At 34.5% G+C, this 24,983-nt stretch overlaps 1 protein-coding gene across 2 annotated transcripts in view; it reads right to left on the bottom strand.

Annotated features, from left to right (window-relative positions):
* Positions 1-754: 754 nt before the first annotated feature.
* LOC117315361 (carnitine O-palmitoyltransferase 1, liver isoform-like) overlaps positions 755-24,983 on the bottom strand; it is a 37,259-nt gene continuing 13,030 nt past the window's right edge. For both annotated transcript variants that reach the window (XM_033869517.1, XM_033869518.1), the window contains 12 exons: positions 24,644-24,748; positions 23,023-23,154; positions 22,281-22,335; positions 21,326-21,455; positions 20,718-20,857; positions 19,438-19,637; positions 18,613-18,766; positions 15,076-15,147; positions 14,225-14,385; positions 13,002-13,158; positions 7,729-7,845; positions 755-5,809 (listed from right to left, as the gene is read on the bottom strand). In XM_033869517.1, coding sequence (XP_033725408.1) covers positions 5,603-5,809; positions 7,729-7,845; positions 13,002-13,158; positions 14,225-14,385; positions 15,076-15,147; positions 18,613-18,766; positions 19,438-19,637; positions 20,718-20,857; positions 21,326-21,455; positions 22,281-22,335; positions 23,023-23,154; positions 24,644-24,748 — 1,630 coding nt within the window. In that variant the 3' untranslated portion in view covers positions 755-5,602. The remainder of the gene's footprint in view (positions 5,810-7,728; positions 7,846-13,001; positions 13,159-14,224; positions 14,386-15,075; positions 15,148-18,612; positions 18,767-19,437; positions 19,638-20,717; positions 20,858-21,325; positions 21,456-22,280; positions 22,336-23,022; positions 23,155-24,643; positions 24,749-24,983) is intronic.

The following is a 24,983-nucleotide window of genomic DNA, read 5'->3' as shown; positions in this document are numbered from 1 at the left end:
ATACTATTGTAGTATACATACTCTGTAGCAAGTATAGTGGCACTGTTGGCCATGGCGGCCATCTTGGATTTCGGACCGACCCGAAAAATAACAACACTTGGTCTGGACCATCTAAGGAACATTTCAGATAAGTTAGAGCTGAACCCCACTGGTGGAACTTGAGAAAAAGTTTGAAATAGGTGTTGTTCAGGAAAACCATGATTGCACAATCATGTTACAAAATGGCCGTCGTGGTTGCCATGTCATTGCATGTCAAAGTTTTTACAAGGCTGAAAAATAACAATACTTTGTTGGCTCTCCTTCTTTAACATCCTCACCAATTTCAAGCTCGATGGCACCAGTGGAACTGGATATCGAAGAAGTTTGAAATGTGTTTTTCAAGATGGCTGCCACGGCGGCCATCATGGATTTTGGATTAACCCAAAAAATAATATATCTTGGTCAGAACCATCTCAAGATCATTTCAGGAAAGTTTCAGCTCAATCCCACAGTTGGAATTTGAGAAAAAGTTTGAAATGTGAAACAGAGCTTACAGAAGCACCGAGAGTTTCAGAGTAAAAACACAGTTCACAGAAGTACTGAGAGTTTTAGAGTAAAAACACAGCTTACAGAAGTACTGAGAGTTTTAGAGTTAAAACACAGCTTATAGAAGTACTGAGAGTTTTAGAGTGGAATGCCTTCGATGGAGCAACAAGTCGAGTAGACTTGGTCTGTTTCTCTGTACTCCTATATAACAAACGCCAAAGATAAATTATAAAGTTGGAATATCTTTATTAGTCTGTAAATGAATCACACGTGTCTTTGTTCCACAAAATATATAAAAAAAGACAAAACTGACTAAATGGCAAACATAAAACAATATTCACACATCGGTATCGAGAGGAAAAAAGAGAAACTATTTTGACACAATATGCTTCGGGAAAATGACATTGTCAGTCATGTTAAATCTAGGAGTTCAGTATAATCTACATAAAAATGTCAACATTTTAATCTCAAATTTGCTCAAATGCTTGAGAACAAAAAGTATTCGCATTTAATAATGGGTGTATAAATAGAGAAGGACTGTCTTCTGTTGACATACTAAATAATTAATAAATAATGAGGATGGAGTATCAACATCTGGATTCTGTAGTTTTATTAGCAGGTTGACATGTTTCGGCTAGCTAGGCTAGCCGTCATCAGAACCGGGACGTTGGTTCTCTCGCCCTAATTCAGGGAACTTTATTATCACTAAATAATTGTTAGTATATACATATCTAAAACAGAATTGATTGAAAACAGAAGTAAAGTAATTGCATTGTTTTCTCGTACATTAAATTTACATTCTCATTCAGAATCATGAGAGTTCTTCGATGAAATCCAGCATTTCTATACAAATATAATGCATTTACAACATTTCCATCTGGACATTCTGTGAGACAAAACCTCTTGGTCACTTTATTCTGTCTAATGAGACTGCCTACATGCCACAATGGTTAACTTCCATGTATCACACATGGTCTGTATCAAAACGAAAGGCAAATTAAGATGTATCATTATGTAACAGTAGAACAAAAATATTAAATATTAATGCTGATGTAGCTCAGTATAGGAAGAAGTTACGACTAGAACGTGTAAAGGGTAACCTGATTAAACGGTTAATGCTGATGTAGGTCACTGATGGGCAGGCATTCCGACTTGGTTCTCACAAGAGTGCTATCATTGTCTGGTAGCACAACAAATACGAAAAATTTATAATCTGTATACACGCCCATTCGATCATTGATAATATATGATTACACGCACTCAGTCATGACATGCTACGATCGTCTGGATTTTCCTGAGTCTCCAGCCTCATTTACATAATTTCATGATTACACTATGATTGTTCTGTCAAATCGGATGTTCTACGAGAACTTTGGACACAGACCGGAGAAGTATTAACAATATACATCGTATGTATCGACCTCCTGCTTTCATGTCCAACACATCTTTTTAAGTCAAGTTCTGGGTCAGGATGTTTGTATGTTAATCATTAATACATGTGCCGGGCTGACACAAACTAGATTTGACGATACAGAAATTTCAGATATTCAGAAATAAATGAAATGAAATAAATAATACATGAAAACAAAGTAGAGGTAAACAGATAAAAGATTGCCAACATATCTAAGTTAACATTTTGAAAGTGTATACGCTATCTTACACCTTACACTGGTGATCTCTGATATAATTCTCTCTCTGATAAAAGTCTGTCGGTGAGCGATTTCCTATGGTTGTGAATTCCATGGATGAAGTGCTGTAAACTGAAACAGGTATAGCTCATAATGACTCGATGATAACAAAATAACCAGCAACAAAATACAATTTTGACGCAAAAAAAAAAACACCAACCAGATAATGCTTACTCGTTTATGCTCAAAACGAAGCTGAATATAATTGACAAACATTTAAACAATGACCGGATATCATTCCATTTCTTATAACTTTCATTAACATTTATCACTTTCATGTATTTTAACATTTTCCTTTGTGGCATTACACATATAAAACTACTAATGTGCATCGCACTAATATCAGACCCTGGTTACGTTAATTTTCCTTAACATCAGAAAATTCTGTAACCAAACATTTTCCATAACAAAGCATCATTTGATTCGAAGGGAGAATCTCGGCTTAGAAACTTTCCTTACATTCTGTAATCCTTTCATATGGAACAAAAACACTACTGTTACAGAGTTTCCTTAAGCTAAATAGATGAAACTGGGGTCTGCAGGTCCAGTGTCATCAAGGTAAATAATTAATAATTTCAAACAATACTGTAACAACACCATATATATTCCTTGTGTAATACTGTGAATTTTGCTCTCCAACACATCTCTAATTTATGATAAGTAGCAAAAAGGTGTAAATAAAGATTATAACTTTAGTAAAAAGGTATGGCATCACCAGACTAGTATTAACACTAAATCCTGACACATAATACTGATATCGTGAGATGTTGTACTTACTAATTTTCATGTATATATATATATAATCACATCCAGCTTCTGTTAAGGATGATTTTGATTTTGTGAATTTATGTATGGCAAATTATCGGGCAAAATGTGTTTTTCTAATCTACTTCTCCAACACTAGAATTAAGAACTTTATGAATCCTGTTCACTCATTCACACAAAATGTTCTTAGTTTTACCACTTACTAAATATACGCTAAAACTTTATAAGTTGAAGTATAGAGATCTAGATTACGTTCTAGCTATATAAAACCAATGATATAATAACACTATTTTTTACAATTTTGTAACCTAATTTGTATGGTTTGACTGAATTACAAGGACATCTTATTTACAGCTTATCACACACACAAAACACGGGAATAAATTAAAAAAAACACACACACACTTTGAAAGAGATGGGATAATGGAACTAATATTTGTATTTCTTTGTTGCAGAGAAGTCTTAAATGTTTCATTTGAAGAAATTTCTGTGTTAACTAAATACAGAACAAACCGACTGCAAACTGTGATTAAATTTAGATATAAATATCTATAAAGTATTGAATCTTACTTTTCGTCAACAAAAGTAAAATACATTAAAAAAAGTGAATCAGAAACTGCATGTCATACGCTGAGTTGTGATATATATATTACAAAGACACTCTATCAAGTTCAGAAGTACATCAAGCAAAAATAAAACGACACAAAAATAATAAAAATAATAAAATATCAATAAACTAAATAAAAAATAATCCCGATTTGACACATATAACGTGGGATACTAGGAAAATGTGTGTACAATTAAAATCCTATCACATTGGGTTTTCCATCCTCCACGGAACAACCCCTGTTCCCTTAACTACAAAAGTTCCTGATTGTTAACGAATACATATATTAAATAAGGAATTATATTGTTACGGTCACAAAATACATGTTATTGTTGGTGAGTGAGATAGCTGGCCCCTACTTGTTTTGTTCTGAAAGCATATATATTACTGTATATCTGTTTCTTACATACAATACACTCAGTTACCATCAAGATGGATTTTTTCAATAATTAAAATATTCATCATTTTCCAAGTAGTTTGCTGCAAAAATATATTTTTTTCTAAAATCCTGAAATCTTTTCAAGGTATCGTCAATCTACTTTAGCGATATATAGAACACTTAAAAAATAGCAACTGTTACAGTATATCTAACAACTCACTTTCAGGGACGAATCTCATCAATTACATGTAGCCAATAGATATCAATATTTTTACAAAAACAGAAATGGACTGCGTCACTAAACTGACTCAATAAATATGAAAGAATCTTTGGAAAAAATAGACATTACATTGCTCGCTTGCTTTTCAACCTTTAAGACTAAATTCTACGTCTACAGATTTTCTAAACTCGTTTTCTTTTTATTGTTCAACCTTATTTAAAGTTGACAGTGCAAGTTAAAATGCTTTCAACTTGGGAATACAAAATGAAATTTATTCTGAATATTTCAAGGATACTGTGAGCATCAATTGAGGAACATAAAAACTATCATGATATTTAATAATAAGTTCTGCCAGACAACACCTGTACCAATGGATGTTGTCTGGTTGTCTGTACTTATCGGTCAAATGTTTCATGTACCGGACTCGTGTATTCTATTTGGAATCCATCCTACCGTACGTACAGAACTACCTATACAGATTGTTGGATCTCGTTTTCTTTGTATGACATAATATTTGGAGGTGACCCCAAAATAAGTTTTCTCCTATACCTAGCCTGGCCCAACCCGAAGATTTGTCATGGTTGTCTCGGACAAACATCCCCAAACATGGACTAGAGGACACAGCGATATGGTACATGTATGGGGTTACTGTGACACTGACATTATAGAATATCAGTAAATATACAGTCAAACTTCGTTATCCTGAACTCTGATAAAAACTTCAGATCCGACAGTAACAATTCTATATAAAGTTATTTTGTCGAATACTCAGGATAACTCCGAGGTTCTTTTCATTACCTCACTGCCTATAACATAATGATGTTCATCTTCAAAAAAAATATCCTACCTACATTAAGCCATGTTTATAAAACCTCCCAGCATGACAGTGAAAAAGGTATTAAAATTGTACAATATGCATAATAATAAATCACAATTCAATGTATATATAATTTAAATCATAATTTGTTTTAAAAGATGTCATGTTATATGAATATGGTTGTCTTGTGGTCGGGTAGTGGGTATCTCATAGGTTTAACACAGAGACCATGAGGGTTGAAATGACTTAGGGTCACCTGCTTGACTACATTAACTCCCCTGGGGACACCAGTTAACTTTACACATTCAGATCCCTACAATATATCATCCTGGACTATAAGAGTGATTGATCTAGGTTTTAAAACTTATTTTTGTTTAAAATAAAAATTAATGTATTTTCATAATGTTAAGGTCAATATTTATAGTGGCATAAATTAAAAGATACATAAAATTAAAACCATGATTAATATCAATTGATGTTAGAAACAGATATAAAGTTATCAATAGTATTGTCTATGAGTGCATACCAATTAAAAATGCTTCAAAAAGTTCATAATTAGTTAAAAAAGATATATCTTGTTCCTACATGTTCAAAGTTGACATCATGATGATAGTCCGTTTTTGTCAGAAAACATTTCCCGCATTTCGTGGAGAGTTTCAAAGAGTTGGTCCATGAATTTTCTGGCGCTTGTTCCTGGTGTAGAGTTCTTGGCAGAAACATGAAAAAACACTTTTTTGTCCCCTGGTATCATGTAGGATACACCATAACCATCGTCTGATACGGGACCAAAACCTCCTCCTGGACACAGCTGGAGAAAAAATGTGGATTAAGAAATTGTCATCTGCAATCACAGCCGATATACATATTCCATAATACACTCAAAATATAATTTTTTCCTATTTTCACATCATTAAATAACACAGAAATCGTGACAAATTGTTATATAGAGCCAATTGCTTCAATGCGGGAAGTCTTTTGGGTGTGTGAACTTCAAAGTCGAGGCTGAAATTTATTTTGTTTTATGGATAAATCGGTGAATGTGAGCTGTGTGAGAGTGATTTGTTAAGTGATTTATCTTAATTGTTTATTTTCTTTTAACAGTATGTTGATTTCTGTTGCAACTGAAGATTCTAACTAATATTAATTTTGAATATGTAGCTTACCAGACACAAGATGAAAACTTTGTTCAGGTACAAATAGCATACAGTTATGATAACTTGAGTTTTTCATCATATTTCTTACTCTTATATACATGTTTGTTATCAAAAAAAATATCTTTATAAAATATCTGTCCAATCGTTGGGTTGAGCTGTCCATTACATTATCATAAAGAGCATCATATATTACTAGATTATTGCTGTCATGTACTGTAAAAGTGGATATTCACGCCCATTGAAATTGTTCACGATGTGGGTTTTTTTGCATTGTCAGTCATACTCAAAATATATTTTATTTTGCGATGTCATTGGGCATGCATATCTGTCAGTACTGTCCTTCATTTCGTTCAACATTTTTTTGTGCCATAGTAGGTCTATACTGTAGAATGTATTTACGAGATCAACATTATTTGTACTACAATAGGTCTACCTGTTCAATGTATTCATAAGATCAACATTTCTTGTGCTGTAGTAGGTCTATATTGTACAATGTATTCATAAGATCAACATTTCTTGTGCTTTAGTAGGTCTATATTGTACAATGTATTCATAAGATCAACATTTCTTGTGCTGTAGTAGGTCTATATTGTACAATGTATTCATAAGATCAACATTTCTTGTGCTGTAGTAGGTCTATATTGTACAATGTATTCATAAGATCAACATTTCTTGTGCTGTAGTAGGTCTATATTGTACAATGTATTCATAAGATCAACATTTTTTTTTGTGCCATAGTAGGTCTATACTGTAGAATGTATTCATGAGTTCAACATTATTTGTACTATAATAGGTCTACCTGTTCAATTTATTCATGAGATCAACATTTCTTGTGCTGTAGTAGGTCTATATTGTACAATGTATTCATAAGATCAACATTTCTTGTGCTGTAGTAGGTCTATATTGTACAATGTATTCATAAGATCAACATTTCTTGTGCTGTAGTAGGTCTATATTGTACAATGTATTCATGAGATCAACATTTCTGTTCTTCACACTGTAAGTGATAATGTTTGAGTACAGCTGATTAATTAATATCAACTTGACTGTTCAAATTATTTAAAGAGTTTCTCTGCAATTAAATGTTGCACATCTCTATATCTATAGTCTGAAATCTCATTCATTTATCACTTTTAGAATTAGTATATAGTTTTATCTCAAACACTTGACCAACCATATGTATGACGTTACATAACATGGACGACATGATGCTTGAGTGCTAGGTCGAACTGGATAACCAGAATGGGCCATGAGATTCCTTTTCGAAATTGGTGGCAGCGGTGGGATGATTGATGTGCTTTGATTTGGAATTTTACATCATGTTCGAAATTGGTGGCAGCGGTGGGATGATCGATGTGTTTTGATTTGGAATTTTACATCATGTTCGAAATTGGTGGCAGCGGTGGGATGATTGATGTGTTTTGATTTGGAATTTTACATCATGTTTGATAAGTCCACATAAAACAAATCTTTTCTTATAACTTCTAGGTTCCTACTGTGTTTATACACACAGTGAGGGTCACAAGATGGGCTCTGTAAAATCTAACTACAGACAATCACAGAGTCAACATACCATATCCTTGAACTCAGGTAGATTACAGTCTGGACTTCGGGCTATCTGTTGTTGCGGCTGCTGACTAGTGGAGAGTGTCCATGGAATTGTTAATGCATTCTTCAGGAAGTCACACTCCTAAAACATTTAAGAAGAAATTCAGGAGTTTGTAATTAGGCTAGACAATAAGGTATCATATATGGCTCAGATTGCCTTAAAATCAACACACTGTTAAAATGATAAATAAAATAAAACTCCTTAATGATAATAAATATAATAGAATCTTAAAATGAAAAAAAAAATATACCGAGTGAGTTAGAGAAAAATCATAACTTAGAATTAATTCATATTCCCTGGTAATATAACTTTATATTAAGGATAAAAAGAAAACAGAAATAATTACTCAATGGAAAATCTTAAATGAAAAATTAATCACGACCACAGGTACTTTCAATATTGTGTATAAATCGGTTAAGAAGGTATGGAGTATTTGTCTGGACAATTTCTATACCATTATCTATATTGAAAAGGTAAATTCATAACTTCTTAACAAGGAAAAACACTGATGACAAGCTCAGACAGTCAAAATACAAGATGACCACCTATTGAAAATATATAGTAATAGCACTAACAAATATTGTTTAATAACAGACAAACCATGTTGAGCAATATTAACAGCCCCACTCTGGTAATAAAACAATATTCAAATACACCACCACTATATCCAGCTAGTGTACAAATTTTCACAAAATTAGGTTCAGAGTTATTTTTGGACAAATTTCTGTTAACTATATAGGTGGACATATATAACTTGTTAACTATATCGGTGGACATATATAACTTGTTAACTATATAGGTGGACATATATAACTTGTTAACTATATAGGTGGACATATATAACGTGTTAACTATATCGGTGGACATATATAACTTGTTAACTATATAGGTTTGACATATATAACTTGTTAACTATATAGGTGGACATATATAACTTGTTTACTATATATAGGTGGACATATATAACTTGTTAACTATATTGGTGAACATATATAACTTGTTAACTATATCGGTGGACATATATAACGTGTTAACTATATCGGTGGACATATATAACTTGTTAACTATATCGGTGGACATATATAACTTGTTAACTATATAGGTGGACATATATAACGTGTTAACTATATCGGTGGACATATATAACTTGTTAACTATATCGGTGGACATATATAACTTGTTAACTATATAGGTGGACATATATAACGTGTTAACTATATCGGTGGACATATATAACGTGTTAACTATATCGGTGGACATATATAACTTGTTAACTATATCGGTGGACATTTATAACTTGTTAACTATATAGGTGGACATATATAACTTGTTAACTATATCGGTGGACATATATAACTTGTTAACTATATCGGTGGACATATATAACTTGTTAACTATATCGGTGGACATATATAACTTGTTAACTATATAGGTGGACATATATAACTTGTTAACTATATAGGTTTGACATATATAACTTGTTAACTATATAGGTGGACATATATAACTTGTTAACTATATAGGTGGACATATATAACTTGTTAACTATATCGGTGGACATATATAACTTGTTAACTATATCGGTGGACATATATAACGTGTTAACTATATAGGTTTGACATATATAACTTGTTAACTATATAGGTGGACATATATAACTTGTTAACTATATAGGTGGACATATATAACTTGTTAACTATATAGGTTTGACATATATAACTTGTTAACTATATCGGTGGACATTTATAACTTGTTAACTATATAGGTTTGACATATATAACTTGTTAACTATATAGGTGGACATATATAACTTGTTAACTATATCGGTGGACATATATAACTTGTTAACTATATAGGTTTGACATATATAACTTGTTAACTATATATGTGGACATATATAACTTGTTAACTATATCGGTGGACATATATAACTTGTTAACTATATCGGTGGACATATATAACTTGTTAACTATATCGGTGGACATATATAACTTGTTAACTATATAGGTGGACATATATAACTTGTTAACTATATATGTGGACATATATAACTTGTTAACTATATAGGTTTGACATATATAACTTGTTAACTATATATGTGGACATATATAACTTGTTAACTATATCGGTGGACATATATAACTTGTTAACTATATCGGTGGACATATATAACTTGTTAACTATATCGGTGGACATATATAACTTGTTAACTATATAGGTGGACATATATAACTTGTTAACTATATATGTGGACATATATAACTTGTTAACTATATAGGTGGACATATATAACTTGATTACAGAACTCTTCCCTCCCTATTTCATCTGATGGCACTTGGAATGTATTTAAATTATTAATACAAGAGGCCCAGAGGGCCTGTATCGCTCACCTGGATTTCATGAGATATGAAACAAGAATGATGATTAAGTATATTGTCACTGGTATTGCTATGTCAATATATCATAGGCATTTTATATGGGTACGTGAGGTTTTTATGCCAAAAATGCATTAATCCATGAAATGAAATTGACTTTTGGCGCAACCCCAGATGCTACCACACAAATGTGAGCGATATCCATTGCTTAGTTTCAGAAAAAAAGTTGTTTAAACCAATTGAACCCTTTTGACTCCGCCCTCTGCACCCTGGGGTCAGTTCCTTCCGTTATAAAATTTTGAATCCCTAACCAAAAGGATGCTACCAGTCAAATATGAGCTGTTTCATAGAAGTTGTTCATATCAATTTAGCCAAATTGACCCTTTTTGGCCCCACCCCTAAGTCCCCTGGGGGGGGGGGTCAACCCCAAAATTTGTACAATTTTGAATCCCCACCCCATGACCATGCTACCATACAAATGTGATATCCATTGCTTAGTTTCAGAGAAGAAGTTGTTTATATAAATTCTGCCAAAATGACCCCTTTTGGCCCCGCCTCTTAGCTCCCCGGGGGTCAGCTCTGTCATTTATACAGTTTTGAATCCCTACCCCGGGGGTTGAACCAGGCAAATATGAGCGATATCCATAGCTTAGTTTCAGAGAAGAAGTTGTTTATATCAATTTAGCCAAATTGACCACATTTGGCCCCGCCCCTCAGGGCCCAGGTAGGTCGGCCCCACCATTTGTACAATTTTGAATCCTGGCCCCAAAGGGATGCTCAAAGTCAAATACGAGCAATATCTATTGCTTGATTTCAGAGGAGAAGTTGTTCATATCAATTTAGCCAAATTGACCCCTCTTGGCCCCGCCCCTCAGGCCCCCGTGGGGTCAGCCTCACCATTTGTACAATTTTGAATCCCCACCCCATACTGATGCTACCAGGCAAATATGAGCAATATCCATTGCTCGGTTTCAGAGGAGAAGTCGTTTATATCAATATAGCCCAATTGACCACATTTGGCCCCGCCCCTCAGGCCCCCGTGGGGTCAGCCTCACCATTTGTACAATTTTGAATCCCCATTTCATAGTGATGCTACCAGGCAAATATGAGCAATATCCATTGCTTGGTTTCAGAGAAGAAGTCGTTGATATAAATATAGGTATATTGACCCATTTTGGCCCCGCCCTCAGGCCCCCAGGGGGTCAGCCCCACCATTTGTACAATTTTGAATCCTCACCCCATAGTGATGCTACCAGGCAAATAGGAGCGATATCCTTTGCTTGGTTTCAGAGAAGAAGTCGTTTATATTAATATAGCCAAATTGACCCCTTTTGGCCCTGCCCCTCAGACCCCTGGGGGGTCAGCCCCACCATTTGTACAATTTTGAGTCCACACCCCATAGGGATGCTTCTGACAAAATTTCGTCAAATTCTGATCAGTGGTTATGAAAAAGAAGTCAATTGTTGACGGACAGACGGACCAGGTGAGCTAATAATTGTTGTGAATGTACCTAACGAGCTGATTACTCAGTGTGAGGTTTTTATGTCGGCTCGTCCTGAAGGTGATATTTGGCTGATTATGTACCCTGTACTAGTCCGACCGTAGACTACACCTGGTCAAGCTTGTATACGGACATATTTATATACCTTGCTAGCCTGACCGTAGACTACACTTGTATACGACATATTTATATACCTTGCTAGCCCGACCGTAGACTACACTTGTATACAGACATATTTATATACCTTGCTAGCCCGACCGTAGACTACACTTGTATACAGACATATTTATATACCTTGCTAGCCCGACCATAGACTACACTTGTATACAGACATATTTATATACCTTGCTAGCCCGACCGTAGACTACACTTGTATACAGACATATTTATATACCTTGCTAGCCCGACCGTAGACTACACTTGTATACAGACATATTTATATACCTAGCTAGCCCGACCGTAGACTACACTTGTATACAACATATTTATATACCTTGCTAGCCCGACCGTAGACTACACTTGTATACAGACATATTTATATACCTTGCTAGCCCGACCGTAGACTACACTTGTATACAGACATATTTATATACCTTGCTAGCCCAACCGTAGACTACACTTGAATACAGACATATTTATATACCTTGCTAGCCCGACCGTAGACTACACTTGTATACAGACATATTTATATACCTTGCTAGCCCGACCGTAGACTACACTTGTATACAGACATATTTATATACCTTGCTAGCCCGACCATAGACTACACTTGTATACAGACATATTTATATACCTTGCTAGCCCGACCGTAGACTACACTTGTATACGACATATTTATATACCTTGCTAGCCCGACCGTAGACTACACTTGTATACAGACATATTTATATACCTTGCTAGCCCGACCGTAGACTACACTTGTATACAGACATATTTAATGTGTACCTTGCTAGCCCGACCATAGACTACACTTGTATACAGACATATTTATATACCTTGCTAGCCCGACCGTAGACTACACTTGTATACAGACATATTTATATACCTAGCTAGCCCGACCGTAGACTACACTTGTATACAGACATATTTATATACCTTGCTAGCCCGACCGTAGACTACACTTGTATACAGACATATTTATATACCTTGCTAGCCCGACCGTAGACTACACTTGTATACAACATATTTATATACCTTGATAGCCCGACCGTAGACTACACTTGTATACAGACATATTTATATACCTTGCTAGCCCGACCATAGACTACACTCGCCTTTGTTGGAATAGTATACCCTGTTGTATATTGTATTGAGCCTTCTATAATTCACAATATAATTTAAGTATAAATTTGTACACTTACATATCCCAGTCCCTTGCTGACAACATAAAGGGCGAAGAGATGTCGATCGCTGGCCTGGCCTGTCATGGCATCCCGATACATTTTCTGATGAACTGTACATGCCTTTCTGAACATCTCCAGTTTCTCCTCCTTAGATATTGATGGATTGTTAAATGCTCTGTTAATATTTTAAAAATACATGATTAACAAGCATACTGAGTATTACTTAATCAATACATGCCCCCTTGGGGCCTCTGCTTAATATAGTAACAATGACCTTGACTTTGACCTTAAAACATTGAAACTGGAAATCTTATGAGATATTATAATCCTTTATCATTGTGTGAGGATAAAAAGCCCTTAAAGAGGCTTACCCGCAGACGGACCGGTAAACGGCACATCTCCGATCACTAAATAAACTTCAGTACACGTTTCTATGTGACAAAATTAGAGGCTTTCCGACTTTATTTCTTGAAAACAATTACAGAATATGTATTTAAAAGACGTTTTAAAACTCAACCTGAGAGGGAAATGTATGGATATAACGGCAAATCTTCTTTGTAAATTGCCGCTGCCTTTGAAGTTATCACGGTGCGGCACTGTGCACGTGCTTGTTTCTTTGATGTGCCAATCAAATTAGACTCCACTTTATAGCGGGGACTTATTGCGGGTTGCGATTAAATAAATAATATTTAAAAAATGAGGTTTTAATATCACTTTTCAGAATTTTATAAGGAAAATAAAATGAAAAACTCAACAATTCCAACAATCTGTCATGTGTAAAAAATCTTTTTCTATTAGCCAATTTTTCTGATCTCTCTGCGGGCAAGCCTCTTTAAGGAGTGAGACCTCTAGAGCACTGACATACACAAACTTTGATGTTATGTACGTACATACAAGACAAATGGAGAAGAAACCTATTGTCCCCCCAATTTCAATGGTACAATGTAGGTATAACTAAACATACAATGCCCCCTGATTTTGCCAGTAGGGGTTTAATAGAACTACTATGTGGAAAAGAATTAAATATAACAGATTTAATACAGCACCAATATTAATCCAGACCACTTTTTCTCCAACATGCAACAGAATCTGAACTACTTGTGTGACATGCAACTTGTTTATTTATGCAGAATAGAATAAATCACTTTTATAACAAATATGTGCTACAGGATGAAAAAGATTTCTTCTTGGAGCATGCAAGTTAAAATGTGGCCTAGTTCTGATGATTTAATCATGCTTACCTCACAAATTCCGCAGATTCACATGTCAATGACCTTACAGTCTCTGTGCGACCATTGAGGTAAAATCGTGTCATGGAGGACTCGTAAGTCAGAGCAAACTTCCCAGCATTCTTGTGATAGGTAATTTGTAGCGCCATCTGGATGTATGCATCTGGACTGACCTGCACGAGAAAGGTAAGATTTCAGTTAGAGTAAGGTGAGGATGTTAGAGTAACTACAGCTGTAGAATCACATGCTAAATCTTTGTACTTATATTATAGTTATTTTAAAAATCCATTTAAAATATGATTTGTTTGTTTGTTTGCTTTTGCTTAACGTCCTATTAACAGCCAGGGTCATTTAAGGACGTGCCAGGTTTTGGAGGTGGAGGAAAGCCAGAGTACCCGGATAAAAACCACCGGCCTACGGTCAGTACCTGGCAACTGCCCCACATAGGTTTCGAACTCGCAACCCAGAGGTGGAGGGCTAGTGATAAAGTATCGGGACACCTTAACCACTCAGCCACCGCGGCCCCTTGTACAATATGAAGCTGAGTTTTGTTGCTGTTTCTGGTAATAGTCAGGTTATGTAATTTAAGTTGATATTCATTATAAATGATCAATGAAGTCATAAAATGTTTAAAGGGTTTAACATGTGAAAATAGGTAAAATAGAAAAAAAAAAAAAAATTCCATTGAATAAATGATGTACCACAGTAGAATCCATCAGCATAAATATGAACATCTCCGTGCTAATATCGAAGGTTTTGGCTATGATCGTCAAAATTCTGTGTCTACAGACATGTATGTATATTGATGAATGGACCTGATTACAGTTAAAATTTAATTACCAGTAAATGGTCTCATATCTCACCTTGCACATTTTCATGAATCCTTTACCATAGGAATCATGGTCCCTTACACAAAGGTCAAGGTCATCTATTGCCTGGAAAAAAGGTCATTTTAAGGTTAGAAATGCAGAAGAAAGCTCAGAGGTCATATTAAATGAAAAATATATGGAAGGTGGGAGATCCAACGTCCGTGTAAACAGGTCGGTGTGGTTCTGTGTTACCCAACGGATTCCACAAGAAATACAAGAGTCTGGCCGTAAAGTTGAATAGTCAAAGGGTTAAGATGACCATGACAACGTCGTGTCTGTGTTACCCAGCCGACGGATTCCATAAGGAATACAAAAAAAATGTTACAGTGCTACAGTTTATAATTTTATCTTTACATGAATTGTATATGTTAGTTTATAGTGTGTTTTCTGTACTGGTTAACACCATGTACCTGTAGAGTCCATGTTGTCATTGTGTGTGATAGTCCATGTTGTCATGTTGTGTGATAGTCCATGTTGTGTGATAGTCCGTGTTGTGTGATAGTCCATGTTGTGTGATAGTCCATGTTGTGTGATAGTCCGTGTTGTGTAATAGTCCATGTTGTGTAATAGTCCATGTTGTGTGATAGTCCATGTTGTCATTGTGTGTGATAGTCCATGTTGTGTAATAGTCCATGTTTTGTGATAGTCCATGTTGTCATGTTGTGTGATAGTCCATGTTGTCATTGTGTGTGATAGTCCATGTTGTCATTGTGTGTGATAGTCCATGTTGTGTGATAGTCCATGTTGTCATTGTGTGTGATAGTCCATGTTGTGTGATAGTCCATGTTGTGTGATAGTCCATGTTGTCATTGTGTGTGATAGTCCATGTTGTCATGTTGTGTGATAGTCCATGTTGTGTGATAGTCCATGTTGTGTGATAGTCCATGTTGTCGTGTTGTTTGATAGTCCATGTTGTGTGATAGTCCATGTTGTGTAATAGTCCATGTTGTGTGATAGTATACAGTTATCAAATGGATATGAGGGCGATAGTAATTTTGTCCGCCCCGAAGCAACAACTGTTGCACGAGGGCTTTATATAGAGAAATAAACTTAAAGGTATAATAATCCATGTTGTGTGATAGTCCATGGTTTGCGATAGTCCATGTTGTCATGGTGTGTGATGTATGTTAGCTGTGTCCATGTATGTAGGTGTAAGATTCTTTTGAGAGCCTCGTTTTGGTTTTATTGCATTAGGAGCTATAAATCACTCGGACACAGAGGCCTTGCATTGGATGGTTGCGAACTACTCTGCAAACTTCAGTCCGTAAGAAAATGAATGTATTATGTATTTGCAACACTTTTATTCATTTATCTAACTTAAAGAACTAATATTTACTGAAATGCTATCAAATATTACCTATACCAGTATGAATATATTCATATTTTTATGAAGTGTATTTTTTTGTTTTATTTTTGAAAAATAAGTACGTATCAAGGCACTAGGCAATGAATTTCGGCAGAACATGTACATGTAAGATATATATGTACATGTATATTATAATATCAGATGTAGGAATTGAATTCTTCATTTCATTGGTAAGGGCTGTTCCAAAGATATCCATATGGGAGGGGTGGGGGACATTTTTTTCAGAGACACCATCACCCTTAAAAAATTAAAATACATTTAGCATAAAGAATTTTAGATAAATGGGGATTTAACACCAATGCCAACAACTATTTAAAACATATTTAGGCCTAGTATAACGAATTTTAGAAAAATCTGGATTTACCCCACCCATTACCCTTCAAAAATCATAATTTATCTAATATAAAGAATTCAAGAAAAAATAACATTTACCACCAATACCCATCAAATATTTAATATAAACAGTACTAGAAACATGGGGATGAAATACCACTGAATATCAAATATTACAAGAGCTGTTGGAGAACAGCATAGCTCGTCTCGCAAATGTTTGTCAATACATATTTAAAATATATTAATTGGAATGGTTTCGCAAATTGCATTAATAATATTTATATTGTTTACTTGATCAGATTATGTTTTGTGAATTCATGCAATTTTCAAAACCATACCAATTTATATATATATAAATTATTTATTGACAAACATTCGGGAGACAAGCTATGCTGTTGTAGATTAAATGAATATATTAAAAACAAATGTAATTGCTTTTGGACATATTTCTTCAATTTTTTGACACAATATTATCCTAATGAGAGTTGTCTCCCTTGAAAACTGTGGACCAGTATAAATTGTCAATTGTGAGCATTTTCACATTGTTGTATTTTCAGTTTCACCCCAAGAAGGGATAGTGTAACTCCATAGGGACTCTTTTACCAAATATCAGCACCCTAGTACAATCATAAAGTGATGTGTTTATAGCTTTCAACATTTGCACAAAAATTTTAAAAAAATGTATTTTTTCCCAAAAAAAATATTTCAGTTTAACTCTGGCAAGGGATAGTTTAACCCCCACAGGGAACCTAATACCATGTATTACTATGCCTTTCAACACTCACAACATAAACTTAACACAAAGTCCAAAGATTTAAAAAAAAAAAAAACCAAAAAAAAACCCCAGATTTAAAAAAGAAAAAATCCAATTTTTAAAAAAAAGTTTTACTCCAGGAAGGGATTGTCTTACTCCATAGGGACTCTATTGCCAAATGTCAGCACCTTAGTACAATTATAAAGTGATGTATTAATACCTTTCAACACTTGCACCAAAAACTTAATGCAAAAATATTCTAAGTCCACAAATGAAAATTCTGGTTTTTTCTCAAAACAATCTTTTAGTTTAACTCTGGCAGGGGTTAGTTTAACCCCAGAGGGACTCTATTGCCAATTATCAGCACCCTAGTACAATTATAAAGTGATGTATTAATACCTTTCAACACTTGCACCAAAAACTTAACACAAACATTTTCTAAGTCCAAAAATTTTCAAAAATCTTTTTTTTTCCAAAAAATCTTTTAGTTTAACTCTGGCAGGGGATAGTTTGACCCCACAGGGACCATATTACCATAAATTACTATGCCTTTCAACACTTGCACAAAAAATTTTACATTTGAAAAACCAACGCCGACGCCGGAGTGACGACATAAGTTCTCACTCTTCTTCGAAGAGACGAGCTAAAAACACATTAAGTATAAATAGTACTAGAAACATGGGGATGAAATACCACTGAACATCAAATATTAATACAAGTGCCTCTTATCTCTGCTACACAGATAATTCTACAAATATTTGTAACAATTCAGATGCAAATTATGTAAGAGTAAAAGTACAGCATATCAAACATGATTGTTTTATGTTTAAAACTAATCACTTTAATATTCTACTCATTTTTTTTTTCTTTGTAGAATCTTACCATGACTTTAAACATAACCAATTTTTACAATAATTCAGAATCTGATGTAACTTATAAAAAAAACTGAAACCAAATATTAGAAATTAAATTATAGATAATTTAGATATTTTAAACATATATTTTGTTTGTATAATCTTGCCATGAGTGTTGTATACATGTAAGTGACATATGAAGAAACCGATTCTTTGTTACATACCTTGGTGACTGTGCCCACAGCTCCTTTGATGACGGATGCTAGCGATCCCTCCACATCCCACAGGAGTGATGAGGGTGTGGTCCTCTCCTGGAAGGTTCCATCCTCCGGCTGTGGTTTGCAATGGCCGTCGGGCATGTATGGGTCATCAGAGATCCTAGAAGGACAATTTGAATTTGTTCTGCTATATCAGACGACAAGGAATATATTCTCTAAATAATGTTTAATAATCAAAGAATACATTTTCTTAAATTTCAGATCAAAAGATGCAGTGTATCATGAAGTATGATATTTCAGAAATTACAGAGACAGAGATATACCAGACAACATGAGAGGAAGTCGCTAAATCTTCAGATAAAATGAAGCTACAAAGAATCATGAATGAAGTCTCTAATCTTCTCAGATAAATACCAGACAACATGCAAGGCAGTCTCTAAATCTTCTGATAAAATGAAGCTTCAAGCTTAGGATTAAGAATAAAGTCTCTAATTTTCTCAAATAAACACCAGACAACATGACAGGAAGTCTCTAAATCTTCTGATAAAATGAAGCTACAAGGATCATGAATGAAGTCTCTGATCTTCTCTTACATACCAGATTACAAGATTTTTTAAATCTTGAATGCCTCATATAGCCCCAGTACCAGTTATTAGAAAACAAGGAAGGCAGTCTGTAAACCTTCAGGTAATACGAAGTTAGAAGGATCCGAAATGAAGTCTCTGATTTTCTCTCAAACTTGTATGGCACTGCTATGTGTCCAACAGTGTATCCATGTTCCAATTAGAGAAATAATGACCTTGACCTTTGAAACATGTTAACTGTACTCACTCATTGGTCATATTGAACTCAGACAGGTGACCGATCACTGGGGCGTCCGCATAGGAATGTTCACAGTTGAGTCCAAATCGTCCGTTAGGAAAGGTGATGATGTTGATGGACTTGTCAAACCAAACCGACTTACTGGTACCGCCCAGCAGAAGTCGACCCCGTTCTGTCAGGTCTTCATACGAAAAGTCATGGAGATTCACCTAAAGTAGCAAGTCAAATTAGTTTAACAGTCACTTATCATTTTTTTTTTTTTTTCACAAAAAGGAGATAAATCGGTAAGGTACTTCATTAATGTATATTCCTCAAGATGACTTCAGAAATAAAGAAATTCTATCTATGGTTTTAATCAAATCACTTCTTTAGGCAGCTCCTGTTAGACAAACCTTGAGTCCTCCCATTGGGTATATATTTGACGGGAATAGCCCTAAACGATAAAACAAGAGGCCCAATGGGTCTGTATTGATCACCTGGTATTCACTTGTTTCATGATTCTGCCTTTCATTCAGTCAAAAGAACTTCATTCTAGGTTTTTTAGATCAGAATATATGGTTCAAAGGTCATTTCTTATTGCAAACTTTGTTGGACCTTATTCAAAGATCCAATCACCCAATTATCATGACTCTGACAGTTTTGGTTATTGAGGAGATGTTGTTAAGATATTTTAAGATATTTGACCACTGTGACCTTGAATATGGGTCAAGGTCTCTTCTTTTTGCAAAAATTCCTAGGGAATCTATCAGCCAAATATCATTACTCTGAGAGTCTTAAATAGTGAAAGTATGTCATTTAAATGTTTGAAGGAGTTTTTATGATTATAGGTTATAAAATATTTGCCCCCTGTGACCTTGAACATGGAGCAAGGTCATTTTTTTTTCGCAAAATTTGCCAGTCCTAATCCAGAAAACATATTACCCAAACATCCTGACTCTGGAGCTATTGGTTATAGTGAGAAAAAGTCGATTAAATGGAAAGGTTTATGGCTGACATACAACAGAGGACTCAAGCCAGATGGGTGGACAATGGAGACTGCACCAATGCATAAGCTCACTTGGCCCTTTGAGCCAGGTGAGCTAACTAGATATTGTGAAAGACACAAATATTTTAAAGCTCTTTTTCTTAATATGTAAATGAACAACATGTAAAGATTTCTACCAATTTAGAATTTGAAAATAGTTACAGCGAAATCTTGTTAATATCTGATGTATAGCTATAATGGTATGCAGAAAATAAATTGATTAAATAAACTTAAACGGAAAGAGAAACAAAGGGAGGTAACTCACAAAGAAAATAGCCTTCTCCACCGTATCTAAAGATTCCTTGTTGATGCCATCAGAGAAGTACTCGGAGCGGATTTTATACCAGGACGTCCTGTCTATCCCTGTCAGGGCAGGAATACTCTTTTCTGCTTCACTTGTGTTGTCTGATTAAAAATCACAACCAAGCACAAATCAGAGCTGTTTCAAAATCTCACAAATGAAAACATCCTTTATCTCGGCTGGAAAATTTCATATTTATTGATTCAAGAACTTTTTTCAAATATATTTGTCAGTGGGTACAGGTATTGTTGCTATTTGTAAAACATTAAATGAGTAATAAATCTATAATTAAGTGAGATTGAATGGGATTCTAAAAAAAAAAATGTCTTTTAGGGTTAATGATTCTCTCATAACATATGGTTTTCCGAACACTTCATTATACATTGTAAATATTGTCAAAAATGTAAATGTAAATAATTCATATCATCAAATTCAAACTTTTGACTCCATCTCATGACATTTAACCTCACCAATCACTTAGCCTTTGAACTTTAACCTTTGACAACTTATCAATAACCTTTAACCCTACCAACCTTATGCCCTGACCTTTGTGAATTCCACATACAACTCACCTGTTTGTGTATCTGCGTCCTCTATGACCCACTCCAGTTGTTTTTCTAACTGTAGAGGTGTGAGTAGCTTCCCTTTCTTATCAAACACGCCAACCTTGTATATGATCCCCTTCCTCAGGACAGCCACGTGCTGAAGAAAATGTGTCTTGTTTATATTCATGGTAAAAACGGAAATCGGTTTAAAAGTATTAATAATGGTAATACATGGTAAAACATACCCAATTTTAACTTTCAATTGAAATACCCATAAATATACCAATTCTTGTCATAAATTATACTTTAAAAACATCTTCAGTCAGTGTTTTGAGTTAGGAAAATGACAAAAAATTCAAAACTCAACTGATTAATTTGCTTATCAAGTTTGACGTCAATTAACGGTTTCATTTCATTTTTCAATTATTTTCTATCATTGATCAATCACTTGTATGGTTAATTATATTATATATGCCATATACATGTATACGGGGTAGAGTAAACATCTATTAAATATTTCACGACAAGTTTGAAACAAATTATATCAACTTTATGAATGTCGCTTGTTGGCCTGGATGGAATCTGACAGGGAGTCAAGAGCAGTCTTAGAAGATATTTTGTAAAAACACATTTCCTATCTATAGGAACTTAACCTTTAAACATGATAAACAAACAATGTATGTGATTTCAGTAAACAGGGACCTGTAATGGCATTGTTAATTGCCATGGCTTTTCTTACTGGTTGTCTCATTTTGGGAAGAAAAGTGGTGAATTGGGAAAGATGTGTTTGGGGTAAACTGCATTTTTGTTTCTTAAATTTGGCTTAAATATGAAATAATTTCAATTGGTAATGGGGCCCCATTAACAATCTCCATGAGCCCTGATTGCATTTAATTTATTAGTTCAGATACCAAAACCAAATGAATATAGGTCCATATTTGTTATCTTTTTATATATGTAAATGACCTTGACCTACACGTACCTTGGACTCTGATGAATCACAATGTAACCAAGAGTCACAATCCTCTCCAGGAATTCTGAAACAAAAATCACACAATACTGTCAAATTATGAAATACCACAACAGGCATACGTTTAGTTACTGGGAAGTGGACATTTGAGGTAATACTTCTTATTTTTTTCAACTACTTAATGATGTTGATTAAACAGAATGACCTTGAACATATTCAGTCATGGAGAATGACCTTGAACATATTTAGTCATGGAGAATGACCTTGAACAGATTTAGTCATGTAGAATGACTTTGAACATAATTAGTTTCGGAAAATGACCTTGAACATATTTAGTCATGTAGAATGACCTTGAACATAATTAGTTTCGGAAAATGACCTTTCTTGTTTCAGAGAATGAATTTAGTCTAAACTTGTTGTGAAATGGGGGACCTTGACCTTAATTTAATTTAAGAAACATCCTAACATTACCTTAGTATGGAAAACTACTTTAATCATATTATTATGAAGAATGACATTGGTCATACTTTGTTGTGGAGAATGTCATTGACCTTTTTTGTTGTGGAGAATAATTGTACATAATTATATTTTGGTTTGGAGAATAAACTGACCATGACTTGTGAAGATAAACGTTTAACTAACAATTTTGTTGAGAATTACATTGACATTTCATTGTTGAGAGAAATTTGAACTTATGTTGTTATGGAGAATAACCTTGACCTTTACTTCTTGTGGAAAATGGCCTTGACCTTACCTTGTTGTTGAGAAAACCTTTTCGTACTGTGCCATACAGATTGGTATTGTATTCCTGATGACCAGTGGCTCAAGACGTTCGTGGTCAATAAGCTGCTTGAAGGTCAAGAACTGGTACATAACATTGGCTGTCCTGTAAAGCATTATCATCAATGTTAATTAATTAATTAATTATGAGTTACTAAATGGGTACTCTTCAGGCTTAATGGTATCATTTTTTTATTTCAAAATATTTTTATTCAATCAAGCATTTGAATTAATTTACATACAATATTTCATAATACAGATAGAATTTAGATATAAAAATGGAGTGGACAACAGGCTAAGCCTATACAGGTCCTTTCCGTACTTCCGTTATCATAAATATTATAAATAATCTTAGTGGTATAGTTGTATTTCTAATTATGTAACAATATATATATCAAATGTTATATGTTTATTATCAGTTAATGGAGGAAAAGAAAGATCATAATTGAGAGGAAAGTTTTGCTTTATAATAGAGAAGATAATTGATTGAAGAGAAAGTATAACAGAGAAGAGAAAAGGCCAATAAAAAATAAATAAATAAATAAATAAAAAATGAATAATAGATATAATAGTAAATAAAAGAGATGCTGAAAAAACAAAACAACAGATAATGGTATCATCAGATCTATCTGAGGGGACCAAATCCATAAACAGTTGAAACTAGACAATGTCTCCAGGACATAAATGCCCCCGCTGCCACTTGACACCCCGAAACACAGTTTGGTGAGGATCGCTTCAGCAGTTCCTGAGATTAGCTAGTTACACTGCATCGGGATGGGAAGGGGCGCAACGGGACAGACATGATATGGGTAACACTATATGCCCCCATTTCATATTTGGAAGGGGCATAAAAAGCAGCAGGTTTATGACTATTCCTTGACAATGAATTTGCAGCTTTAGTTAACATTTCTAAAGAACTGTTATGGGTAGGCTTATAACAAGGTATGGGCTTATTATATGGGTGTTCCCCCATGGAGTTTCCTCCAACAGACAACATTTATTCCCATAGTTGTGTCGTAATACCAAATCTACAGAGCTTATGTTGATAATAAACTTGTAAACGATGTGATACAAGCATACTGGGTATCACTACTGGCTAACAGCCTCTGCTAACAATAGTAACAGTGACCTTGACCCAAAAACCCTGAAACTCGAACTTGTTTGAGCTATTTCATATGAAGTTTGATAAAAATTCCCCAAGGAATGAAGCAACAAGAGCACTGACAAACTTTAGAGTTACAAGTATACATAGTACAAACATTAATATGTATAAGACAGACAGAGAGGAAACCTCAAGTCCCCTCGGCTTCACTGGTAGGGGTTTGGTTTGTTTTGTTTAACGTCCTATTAACAGCCAGGGTCATTTAAGGACCTGTCTGGATTTAGAGGTGAAGGAAACGCCCGGAGAAAAACCACTGACCTACGGCCAGTACCAAGCAATTGCCCCATGTAGGTTTCCAACTTGCAACACAGAGGTGGAGGGCTATTGATAAATTTTAAAGTGTCATAACACCTTAACCACTCAGCCATCGCGACCCCTACCTTTGGAAGGGACAAACAAAAGTTATGTCCATTTCATTATCATAATGCCGTACCTGGCCACCTGTAGTCTCGACCCGATCCAGTAACTTTGGTCCATGATATAGTAGTTACTGTTGATCAGTAAAGTACTGCGACTCTTCAGGTACACATACTTCTCCCTGAAATAATTCACAAGTTGAATCAATTTTAAATACTGCTTGGATTTTAAATTTTATTCTTCTTCAAATTGTTGATATCCCATATCATAAAGCAAAGAACACAGAAAAAATGCATCAATTTACAAATATGGAATGAATCTTTCAGAATTATTTCATTTCTAAATGCATCTTCTTTCATGAAAAGCAATATAATGAAAATAAAAGAAAGAAAAAATTTCAGGTTCAGGTTATCACA

This window comes from Pecten maximus, chromosome 17 (assembly GCF_902652985.1).
Source record: "Pecten maximus chromosome 17, xPecMax1.1, whole genome shotgun sequence".
Lineage (NCBI taxonomy): Eukaryota > Metazoa > Mollusca > Bivalvia > Pectinida > Pectinidae > Pecten > Pecten maximus.
This window is presented reverse-complemented; position numbering and strand designations above follow the sequence as displayed.